We start from the raw sequence: 12,934 nt of genomic DNA on the forward strand, positions 1-12,934 counted from the left end.
CATAATATCCGAGATATAGTTCATGAATAGGTTCGAATGTTTTGAGCCTAGCTCGAGCCAAAATATTTGAAATTATCGAGCTTCGAATCGAGCTCAAACTCGAATATACTCTTATCAAGCTGAATTCGAGCCTTAAAATTTTACCATTATTCGGCTCGATTCGGTTCGTTTGCACCCCTACCTGTGATAGATCAACAATTCTAGTTCTAAAACAAGAACGTATAAATAACAAGTATGTGATTTTCTTCGGGAATACTCAAGAAATCATCAATCTCGAGTATCAAATTCCCTTATCGATCAATATCATTTTATACCTTCGATTTATTCTTGATTATTTGCTCCAATCTGATCAATTAACATCAAGATCACATATATCAATTGTTGTTCAAGTTCATCATCCAATCATCAACTAAACGATTTCAAACCTTGTTCTCTTACTTTCCGATTCGAATCTGAATTCACAAAGTCGATGTCCCTTGATGCAAATCTGAAAATATAACATAAATAATCCAAGAACATCAGCAAAGAACTCAATCAATGTCCAGCTCAATCAAGATATCACAAGTCTAGTCATTTTCGAACCGGTGGCATAACGACAACAAAACCGGTAATCGAACTTCATTTCTATCAATTCTAACCATCACATACACCTCAAATATACCACATATCAGCAAGATATCATCACTAAACCATCATAATCTGAATTATAAGAATCTAACACATGCTGGAAAATCTTAAGAGTTGAAATTGATATCCGTTCTTCAATCCGATTTCGATACGGTAAGGCATATAAACTAAAGAACAAATATTCATGCTCGATTCTTATTTCTCCCAATATTCAACTTTCAAAACATGCTGGAACATAATAAAACTTACACCAAATCTAATATCGTAGCAATAGGATCGCAGCGCTATGTCCGAAATTAAATTCGGTTGAACGGATCTTGAGATAATGAAGTTTCAAGATCAAACTGAGATGAAGAAGCTGAAGGTTTTGACTTTGGGATGCTAATTGTGATGAAGATATGTCATATACACGTACATATACATTTAGACATTATTTGGTTTGGTATATTATTAATCTATGTATAACTTATCTCATCCAATCTCGTGTTATTCTCGTCATATTATTTATCCATTTATTAATTATTAATTTTACATCAATTAAATGAAATAAACTATAATCAATCCATCAAATCAAATAATATATTAACTATTATTTCTTATTTATTTTTAATTACATGATATTATTTATCTATGTATTACGTATCCTATCACCCAAACCAAACTGTGCCTATCAAGTGTCCTCCACTAACTATGAAAATTGCACTTTGGCCCCTCCACTCTTCACTATTTGCAAATCAGCCCTCAAAACTTTTTTTTAATTCAATTTCAATCCTAAATAATTTAAAAATATTAGAATTTAAATCTAAACTCCAAAAATTCTTAAATTAAATATTCTCGAATTAAAATTAAATATTTTCGGGTTAAATCAAATAATCCCGGGCCTTACACATAATCTATCATAGTCCAAAACACTTGTTATATAACACAAATGATCCCATGATGAAAATATTCATCCATGGAATCAATCATCCAGATCACGTACTTACCCAATTACTCTAGGGAAATCACCTAGAACTGATCACTTGGCAAGTACTTACAGTTCATCAAATCAGATTACCCAAATAATCTAAGAGTCACAAGAGTTGAACACTAATCAATTTAAAAAATTACTAAAATAAATAAACCAAGATAATCCCAAACTAAAAACATTAAACCAGATTCAGTACAATTCTTATTACAATCCCAAGATACAAAACAAAAACAAGACAAGTACAATAAGATATGCCCATATAAATCAACCATCAAAATCATCATGTGTATCATCATCCATCCTAGCCTGAATCAGATCTCCCTGAAGTGCATACATCTAACCCTGCACTTGAGATTGCTGACCGCCTCCACGATGTCTACCCTGGGTCCTCTGCTGCACTGATGCCTCAGATGGTCTACTACCCTAGGATTCCATCCTAGATCCTTGACCACTCTATCATCCACGCTTGGGAAAATTCTTCTTAATATGATCCAAACCACCACAGACAAAACATGCCCCAGAAGCAGCACAAAAATTCTCGATGACATGCTCTCTCCCACATGCTCACGGGATAACTTACTCTTACTAGACTGACGAGTCTCACCAGATCCTATAGATAAAGAAGATTCGGGCTTCTTAAACGATTGTACTCTTGGTGCCAACACACTCGAAGTTCCACCAATCTGTAAATCTCCGTCTCAAAATATTGATCTCAGATTTTCTACATCGATTCACCAAGCTCTCATAAGAAGTGGGATCATTGCAAACAGACACGTGATCAAAAATCTCCTGGTTCAACATTTGCAGGAAGTGGTCATACTTAGTTGTAGAAATCTCATTGATGTGGGGACAAAAAAGCAAAAACAATCGATGAACTTCTGCTGGTATTCTTCGATTGACATATCCCCTTGATTCAAGCTCAACAATTTCATAATCTTTACCTAACGGAGAGCTGGAGGAAAATTTAATTTTGTAAATTCCTTGCGGAAATCTATCCAAGAGACATGCCCTTGCTCAGCCAGCACATATGCGAACGTAGATCTCCACCAATTGTGTGCTTTGTCCTCCATAGGTAACTCGGTGGCCTCCATTATATGCTCCTCTGAGCAACGGAATGTTCAAAAACAACTCTCCATGCGCTCTAACCAATCCTATGAAATCTCGGATGTCTCACTGTCCACCAATGGCTTAGGTCCCAACCGAATAACCTATGCAAATCAAACATACGATGGTCATTGTTGCGTAATTTTTGCTCTCAAGCGCACGATTGTCAAGTTTAATATAGAGTGAATAGAGTATCGTTCCCACGAGGAGTATGCTTGAAAATTATATTAGCGCTTGTAATTAAAATAGGCTAAATTTATTTCAAAAATTAAGAATGAGATTTTTTTCAAATTCAAATAAATTAAATTAAAAAACTAATGAGTAAATAACACACTTGAGAGAAAATATATAGAGGATTTGATTTCATTTAGTTTCGACAATAACTACTTCTAATTAATTTATGCTCGTGAATTTCTTTCATCTAATAACGAAGAACACTTAAGTATTTTTATTTCCTTCTCCCAAGAAACAAATAGAATATATCAAATTGATTCCAATATTCCTATTAAAAAATCTAAGCTTAATGATATGTGATAAACGATGTTTCTTACAAGAGCTCTGTTAAAGTTATACACCCTCCCGAGCTATATAAACATTAACAGTGTATTTTTTAATGGTCCTATTCAAAATCCCCTCTCTCAAGTGCCAGATTTCAAATAAATATAACAATTCAATTATTGATCATGTAATTTAAAGACAATCAATTTTAAAAAACACAATTAAATAAAGAGAATTCAATCCAATAAATTAAAAAGTCATAAAAGTCGTATCCAGTAAGCTACATCATCCTCTAGATTTAAGAATTTAGTTCATGATAAAAAATAAGCAAAAACCAAATCATGTTCTTCAAACTAAACATCAATTCAAAATTTAAGAAGAAAAGATAAAGAGAAACAAATTCAAAGTAGCGTCCGCGTCCTTCGTCTTTGAAGTTTTCTCTTCCAATTTTGTCGTCCTCACGTTCAGCACTTGTTCTTCCTCTCTCAATCTCTTCTTCACGTTTCTACTCCTTTTGTACGTGAGTTGTTCAGATTTTTGTGCGGCTGCTGGTGTGTGCGGCCGTTCCTTTCTTAGTGCTCCTAAATTCCCTTTTATATTTGCTCAAAAGCCCTCTAAACAAATCCCAAGGATCGCGTCTTTTAATTATTGAAATCTGATTTTTTTTTCCATTTTCTAGAAAGTAGCGCTGAATCGCTACTTTCTAGAGCAGAATCGCTTCCTTCACATCAAGCTAGCGCAGAATCTCTTCCCATGTAGAGTAGAATCGCTTCCCTTACGAACAACCATCGCAACAATTATTCTTTTCTTGCGATTATGCTCTAATGCTTCATCTGTCAAGCACGCGACATTTTTCCAAAAATCATATCTCACGTTCTAACCGTCGGATCGAGCTGAAATTTTGACAACACTATAAAACATCTTGAATTCATTTTGAACGGTGGAGATTAGATTTGAATGTCTCTAGCAGCTCCAGTAATTTTTTAAAGTTTCAGCTTTGTAATTCCTTCATCCACCTCTTCTCGGTATTTTTCATCCAATCCTTGCATCTCACAAAAACAACAACAAATACACATAAAATTTGCTCGATACATCACAAAATTCAAGTCAAATTATATGTAAACTAAGTGCATAAATTGCACTTATCAATCATCGTCTTGTCGATGAAGTTGATCTTGGGGATATCCCTGGGAATCCACATCACCCCAACACCCGTCGCTTCCATGACTACTGTCATCTTCGTATCCAGCTATCTCTAATGCCATAAATTTAGTGACCCAACCCGGATCACCTACTAATCATAAACTTAAACATGCAATTAAACTTAAAGAAAAACCATAATCAGAGTTACTACGGAAATTTAAACAGATACTAACCTAGAAGAATACAACCGGTAATTAATTGGAAACCCAAAAAAAAAATATACAACCCAATTGAATCAATTAAATACCAAATAAAAGCTTAATCTAGAATCCATTGACAACCCCTGCTACCAAACTCTGGTCATCGATAAACCACTGATTTTGTTCTTTGTCCACCGACAAACCTTTCCCGTCGAATGGGGTGTCCGAGATAAAAGTAGGGACGTGAGATCTAATGCCCCGTACAAAAGTATGAGTATACAGGTTTATATGATGCATACTCTCATGCAAATATGAATTATTTGGTACTCTGGGATCAAGATATGAAAACATCATGCTTAGAATGTAGGCGCCGCTAGTACGCGCACTCAGCCCCCGTAGGATCTAGGTGGTGCCACACATACTGAACCCGATCTTGGACTATCACTGTCCTGGGCAAACCGCACATGTTGCCCACTCAATCCAGTTGGTGTCTCGTGATACACGATCGTACAAGGAAAACACTTGGGCTGAGCGACCCTAAAACACTAGGCTATCTTGAAAGGACAATGGGCTCAATATGGTATGTCAATGCCGCATACAAAATCATGAACAATAATATCATGCATCATATGAAAGATAATAATGCAACACATAAACATTCATACTTTGCTGGCTATCTCAGTCTGTACTTACGTACCTCAACTATTGGTCTAGCTGTATAACTGTCTACAATCCAAGCCTACAAGTCAAGTGAACACCATATCACTATAAATTATCTAAAAGCCTTAACTAGATTAATATCTACTCCTAGATACTAAGAGTCTAGACTTATATATGCGTTTGTCGTTAGCCCACTTATGTCGAATTGTCGAAGGCCCTCACCCAAGCATAGCTCCATTACAAGCTCCGTAGCACCTTGCTATCGCCCAGACCTATAGAAAACGACTAAAAAACTAAGATATATACACTGAATTAGGTCAACATCTTAAACGCAAACTAAATTGTGAGAAATCTTGGTCTATTTACAGAGCATGTTCGGAAGCTCCGATCCTAGGTTCGGAAGGTCCGAACCTGCATGCATGCCACGTCTCTGGACATGCATGTGTCTTCAGAAGCTCCGATCTCGAGTTCGGTTGGTCCGAAATTCTTTGGATGGTCTGATCCCTACTTCGGAAGTTCCGATCTTGCATGAATTTTCACGTGTATGTACATACTTGACACCTCATTAGTGTGCATGACTTAACTATTCGAACGATCCGATCTCAAGTTTGGTAGGTTTGAACCCACTCTTTGCTTCTGAACTCCCTTTTCTTCTTCCGAACAATTTGGATCCTCCGAACTTACCATGCTTGTAGTTCAGACCTTTCGAATTACTCGGGTCCCTGGGGTCCTCTTGAGCAATTTCGGGCATCCTGAAGCTGATTTTCTACTTATTTTTTTCCAAATAAATACTCCTTAATCATGTTTTAATAATTTAAATATGCTTAGACATTTAATTACTTAAAATAAAAGTCAGGTTACTACACAAGTCTTTAATCGTACTTTCAAGCTTACAAGTTATTCCTACATTAACTGATATACTCAATACAAAACTCTCAAAGTTCTATATCTGATCAAGTGAAGATCAATTTGTGCTAAGTTTAAAAGTGTAAATCGTTATAATTTTCATTCAATCGAGGAGTGTTATTTGTATCTAGTTGAGTGATAGTAGTTTTAGTTGAGGCAATGTTTAAGTTCGGACTAAATCGAGGTTTTACGAAATACTTGTAACTCTCAAATATTCTAGTGTGTACATTCACAAAAAGGAAGAAATGGGTGACTAATGAGTTGTTGAATCTCCAAACATCCAGAAGTATTTCTCATGTTCTTAATTTTTAGTCGAGCCATCTTTCAAAGTGTTCTTATCTGTCAGTTAGCCTTTTCCTCACATATTTTGTTGGTTAATTGACATTAAAAGTCAAGAAGGAACAATGAGTTCAGTTGACAACTCAACTGAACTGATTTTTTAAGTAGAAAAATTTGAAGTGTGTATTCACCCCCTTCCCTCTACACACATTAATCAGTCCTAAAATTGGTATTACGGTGAAGATCATGAGTTTGATTCACATTGATGGAAAATTAGTGTATTGGGAGAGATATTGTTGGAGCGCAATAATTGTCTCTGCTGAGTAGAACGATCGAATCATGGTGTTTGGACTGTTCTGAGATTTAAAATATCTAAGTTATACCATTACCACCAGCAATAGTTTTTGGTAAAATGGCAAACGCTCGATCCTATAATTGATATCAGAGCCAAGGTCACGGGTTCGATTTCCGTTGATTTCAAGGCATCCAATTATTGAGAGGGAGATTGTTGAGGTGCAATAATTGTCCCTACTATGTAGAGCTATCGAACCATGACTCTTGAGCTGCTATGCGGTTTAAAAGATTTGAGTTATACCATTACCACTAGTTATTGCATTTGGTAAGTGGTAAGCGCTCGGTCCTATATGTATGGTGTGTCAAATTGCCTGTATATGCTTGAAAGAAAAGTGTGAATATAGAGCTTCTAAGGGGTTGTCTAAGTTGGTGGAGTAGGTGAACTCTTGGACAGAAGTTAGAAGTTCAATTCCCCCTATCAACACCTTTTTGGACTAACCTGTCACACAAGGCTTGCCTAGTGTGGTTTACCTGACTAATATAGGTTGCAGGCTATTTCGTTAGTGCGAGAGTTTATCCAGTGCACACCGAAAGGTAGCGGCTGCGGATTCTCACGTCATAAAAAAAGTGTAAATATAGAATTTAATGATGTAATTTCTTCTTGGTTGAACAATGTTGTATATCAAAATTATCCTCCTCGATCGATAATGGAAGTAACTTTGTTTTGTTAAAAAATAATAATAATAAGTTTTTCACTTTATTTGTTACATTTTCTACTTTATTAACTTAAGTAGTTGATAATAACTACAATTTGGTATGTGGTATGGTTAATCTTTTATAAAAAAAAACCTAGCTAGCAATTTTTTTTAGTACATTCACATAAAATTTTCATTCTATTATTTTTGGGTAAAATTAAAGACATGCCTTCAAAATTTTCTCATCGAATGTATTAATTAATCAAATATTAAAATTGTTATATACACGTAACGCGAGTGCATAATTGATAGAATATATACACTTTCTTGAATACAATGACCGCAACTCATCTCAATTTAAGTTATTTCACAATTAAATTTTGATATTCACACCATCAAAAATGTATTTATATAATTATTATTACATTTTGTATTAAAATTAATTTATAAAATTTAGAACAGGAGTGATTGAAAATATATATAAGATTAATTAAAAAATAAATTATAAATTTTTTTATAAATGCATAAAATATGTAAAAATAATATAGAGATGAAAAATTATTTAAAAATGCAAAATATATAATTTGGGAGAAGAAGGGGCGTGAGTATGAAATAAAAATAAATAAATATAATCGACGATGATTGTGAAATATGATAATTTTTATGGATACAAATATGAAATTTAATTTTAAACTATCAACAAAAAAAAAATAAAAAATAAAAACATATATCTCTAACTTTTGGTTAAAAATTCCGGGCTAATAGCATTGTGACCCCCCGTGAAAGACCTAAAGAGCATGAAACCCCCTAAAAAGTTTTAATGAGCGGACTAGTCCTTCAGTTTTCAAGACAATAGCTCACGTGCCCCATCCAAATTTCTGAATTATATGTAATTATTAAATGACTATTTTGCCCTTCAAATTTAATAACCATTACGTTGTCATCTTCATAGAATAGCATCTTCCCCAATTGATGCAAAGATTTTTTCTTTTTTTCTTTTTTTTTTTTTTACGATAGAACCTTTTCAAACCATATCCAAGGAAGAGACTGCTTGCTGAAAACATATCCATTTTAGAATGTAAGTGTCTCAAATTCGCCAAATTTCCAGGTGACCTTACGAATCTCGTTCATTTGCTAGAAGATTCAAACCCAAAGCAAATATTATTTTTCCCCTTTTGTTCATTTAAAGAGTACTTAATATTTTACCTTCTTGTACTTCTACACCGGTCATCAGCTCGCTAAATACGTGAGAAAATTTCCACTCTATCCACGTTAGTATAGAAAATGAGAATTTAATAAATATTATTTTGTTTATGGATATGTAAGGTCCGAAAAGTCCACTAGCTTAATCACGATTAATTGATTGAATTATATGAATTAATGCATGTTATTTAGATAAATTAATTGTTATGTGAATTATGTGATTTAATTAAATGCCTGAAATGTTATGTGATATGTATGATTTTAAAGTTTTCAGGTTGGTATTAATTTTGGATCGTAGGGACAAGCCTAGCCTTGGCTTGAGTAAAGAAAATTTGTTTATTTTAAATTAAGTTTAAAGGGATGCAGTGTATTTTTTTTTTTATTAAATGGGAGGGTAAAATTTTAAAGGATTTTAAGTGTAATTAATGGGCCGTTTTGAAGCTTATTAGTCACAAAAAAAATAAGCGTTCAGAATTTTATTCTGAACTTTCATTTTGAACGCTCTCTTTTTCTTTCAAATCTCTCTCACTCAAACGCTGCATCAAGGGTAGGGTTCTTTGACTTCTCAAGGCTAGATCGTTCCGCCGTCCAGGTTAATCCCAATCAGACGATTCAGGCAAGTTTTTAATGTTTTGAAACCCATTCAAGAGTATAAATATGTTTGATATGAATCCTAGGTTGATTTATGGTGTTGATTGATGCATGATTTTAGAAAGTTACATGAGTATGTTATAAAATCGCGAAGCGTGATGCGTTCCTGATGTTTTCGGTATAAGTTTATTGAGATTCTAGGGCATTTATGTTGTAAAAATCAGAATTTTGGAAGAAGAGATTTTGAATGAGAAGTTTTGATTCAAAACTTTGAAAAGTTGGATCGTGATGTGCGTATATTTTGAAGTTTTTCATGTGTTTAATTATAAGTTTTGATGGGTGAGTGAATAGATTTGATTTGAAATCGAAAAGAACCGAAAAAGAGAAAAAAAAAAAAAAGAAGTTCCCACCCTGCGCGCCTGCTGCCTGCGTGCGCAGGCAGTACCACCGATGCAGGGGCGCAGTTTTTGAGCGCCCCTGCACTAGGGGGCAGCGTTGGTGGTGCAGGGACGCAAGTTTTCCGCGCCCTTGCACCATAGGTGCTGTCCAAATTTTTTTAAGGTTGTGTTTTGAAATCCTAATTTCATATTTGTGGTCTTTAAAGCTATTTTAAGTATGTATGTTTGAGTAACGTTTTGATTGAGAAATTGGGATGTTACAGCTTGGTATCAGAGCAGTTCGCTCTGGGATTGTTTGCACGCATGCATTCTCGCCACGACCCTATGCTTTGTCTTCATGTCTGTAAGTTTTATGTTATGGATTGTTTAAGATGCATGATAGTAATTACGATTAATAAATTATGCATGTTGTTTATGATGTTATGTTTAAATAACGTAATTAAATATGTGGACTGTATGGACATCAGGATAATGGCTAACTGTAGGAATCCGAACAATGAGGACAATTAGAATAACCAGTTTTTGGCTGGGTTGGCGACTCTGTTGCAAGAGCAGAGTAGAGCCCAAGGGGAACAGATTCAACAGTTAATCCAAGCACAAGAGGGAGGACGGAACAACAATCAGCCGCTATTAACTAATCCGATCTTTAAGCAGTTTAAGGATCTAGGGCCCCAGGAGTTCAAAGGAGGGGCTGATCCCCTTGTAGCCGAGAAATGGGTGCAGTCAGTGGAGACCATTTTTGACTACATGCAGCTCACTGATGCAGACCGTGTGAGGTGTGCCATCTTTATGTTTTGTGAGGATGCACGGGTTTGGTGGCAGGGAGCCCGTTCTGCTGTGGATATGACTACGTTGACTTGGAATGGATTCAAAGATGTGTTCTATGGGAAATATTTCACTATCAGCACCAGGACTAGACTTGCTAGAGAATTTCTGGAGCTCCGCCAAGGGAGCATGTCCATTGCCGAGTATGTGAAGAAGTTTGAGAGGGGTAGGTACTTTGTGCCCATGATTTCGGGTAATGCTGCAGAGGAGTTGAAGCATTTCACAGAGGGACTGAATGCCACTATTCGACGTGATGTCAGATTGAGTGGGGCACAAACGTACCAAGAAGCAGTCGATGAGGCAATGTTGTCAGAAAAAGATGGGAATGATATTATCAAGGAATCGCAAGCGAAAAGAGTCAGTTACCAAGGAGAGAGCAGCAAGGGCCTAGTCAAAAAGGCCGTACCAAGCTCCAGCTCAAAGGAGACCGCAGTAGCAGTAGCGCCAAAACCCCAATCAGGCACGACCTCAGGGACAGAATCAACCGAACGCCAATGCTCCAAGGCCGTCAAATGCACCTATCTGTCAGAAGTGTGGGAAATCACACTCCGGTCAATGTATGCTGGGGACCAATACTTTCTTTCTTTGCAAGAGGCCAGAGCATTTTGCCAAAGACTGCCCGCAATCAAAGGAGCCTATCAAAGGAAGAGTGTTTGCTATGACTCACGATCAGGTTGACCCAGATTCTGCAATTTTCACAGGTATGATCCGTATTGCTGATTTACCTGCTTTCGTGTTGATAGATACAGGAGCTACGCACTCTTTTATGTCTATTTGTTTTATGATGAAATTGAGGGTCTTGCCGGATGAATCTATTTCGGAATTTTGTGTGACGTTACCCTCGAGAGAAGAACTGAAAAATAGTAGTGTGGTAAGAAATTGCAAGGTTCAGATGCAGAGTCTAGTGTTGTGTGAAGATTTTATTGTTTTGAAGATGGTGGATTTCGATGCGATTTTTGGGATGGACTGGTTGGCTCAGCATGAGGCTATTATTGACTGCAAACGGAGAACTGTCTCTTTGAAAGATCATAACGGAAAACCATTTGTGTACCGCACTACATCTAAGAGGAGCTCACCAGGTATGATCTCTGCAGGAACAGCTTGGCAGTTATTGTGTAATGGGTGTACAGGATTTCTTGCAAGTCTAACTGGCAAGCTGGAAGTGCAGCGATCGAAACTTGTGGCAGTGGAGGTAGTGAAGGACTTTTCAAAAGTTTTTCCCGATGATGTTGTGGGATTGCCTCCAGTCAGGGAAGTCGAATTTGGGATAGAATTGATGCCTGGAACTAAGCCAGCTTCTAAGGCACCATACAGATTAGCACCGACTGAGATGAAAGAACTGAAAGATCAATTGCAAGAGTTGCTGGATAAGGGGTTCATCAGACCGAGTGTATCGCCATGGGGTGCACCGGTGTTGTTTGTTAAGAAGAAAGATGGGTCAGTGAGGTTGTGCATTGACTATAGAGAGCTGAATCGAGTTACAGTGAAGAACAGATATCCCTTGCCCAGAATAGACGACTTGTTCGACCAATTGCAAGGGGCAGAGGTGTTCTCAAAAACCGATCTACGATCAGGCTACCATCAGCTGAAGGTGAAGGATGCAGATGTGCAGAAGACAGCATTCAGGACTCGCTATGGCCATTACGAGTTCTTAGTAATGCCGTTTGGATTGACCAATGCACCAGCTGTGTTCATGGATTTGATGAACAGAGTGTTTCAACCCTTCTTGGATCAGTTTTTCATAGTCTTCATAGATGACATATTGATCTACTCTCGCAGTCTAGAGGAGCATCGCCAGCACTTGACTACAGTGTCGCAGATTTTGAAAGAAAAGCAACTATATGCTAAGTTCAGTAAGTGTGAATTTTGGCTGGAGGGAATTGAGGTGGATTCGTCTAAGGTGGAAGCAGTCCGAAATTGGGTTGCTCCAAAGAATGCTACAGAAATACAGAGTTTCTTGGGTTTAGCAGGATACTACAGGAGATTTATTCAAGACTTCTCCAAGATAGCTCTACCACTGACTTCCTTAACTCGAAAAGGTGTGAAGTTTGTGTGGTCAGAACAATGTGAGAAGAGCTTTGCAGAATTGAAGGAAAGATTGATGTCAGCGCCAGTGCTAGCAATTCCCGAAGGCACGGGTCATTTTGTGGTTTATACCGATGCTTCTAAGAGTGGATTAGGAGCTGTTTTGATGCAGGATGATAAAGTAATAGCAGCATATGCATCTCGACAGCTGAAGATCCATGAGAGGAACTACCCGACTCATGATCTTGAGTTGGCGGCAGTTGTTTTTGCTTTGAAGCTATGGATACACTACTTGTACGGGGAAAGGTATCAGATTTTCACTGATCACAAAAGCCTAAAATATTTCTTCACTCAGAAGGAGTTAAACATGAGGCAAAGAAGATGGCTAGAATTGGTGAAGGACTACGACTGTGACATTAGCTATCATCCTGGTAAGGCTAATGTTGTAGCAGATGCCTTGAGTCGCAAGTCTGCGACATTGAACCAATTGACAGTCCAGCAGGAGTTGATTGCTGA

General features: G+C 36.9%; 1 protein-coding gene across 1 annotated transcript; it reads left to right on the forward strand.

Moving 5' to 3' along the window:
* Positions 1–10,315: 10,315 nt before the first annotated feature.
* LOC140889832 (uncharacterized) lies at positions 10,316–12,934 on the forward strand. The gene is made up of 5 exons (XM_073297561.1): positions 10,316–10,924; positions 10,986–11,767; positions 11,903–12,047; positions 12,270–12,724; positions 12,871–12,934. The coding sequence occupies exons 1-5, from the start codon at positions 10,316–10,318 to the stop codon at positions 12,932–12,934; spliced, it is 2,055 nt and encodes a 684-aa protein (XP_073153662.1).

Source organism: Henckelia pumila, chromosome 3 (assembly GCF_033568475.1).
Source record: "Henckelia pumila isolate YLH828 chromosome 3, ASM3356847v2, whole genome shotgun sequence".
Classification (NCBI taxonomy): Eukaryota; Viridiplantae; Streptophyta; class Magnoliopsida; order Lamiales; family Gesneriaceae; genus Henckelia; species Henckelia pumila.

Excerpts from the sequence above, each read along its gene's own strand:
- LOC140889832 (XM_073297561.1), top strand. The coding sequence starts at position 10,316 with ATGCAGCTCACTGATGCAGACCGTGTGAGGTGTGCCATCTTTATGTTT. Across the intron at positions 11,768-11,902 it reads CAAGAGTTGCTGGATAAGGG|AATAGACGACTTGTTCGACC; the intron begins GTTCATCAGACC and ends TCCCTTGCCCAG. Across the intron at positions 12,725-12,870 it reads CACTACTTGTACGGGGAAAG|ATGCCTTGAGTCGCAAGTCT; the intron begins GTATCAGATTTT and ends ATGTTGTAGCAG.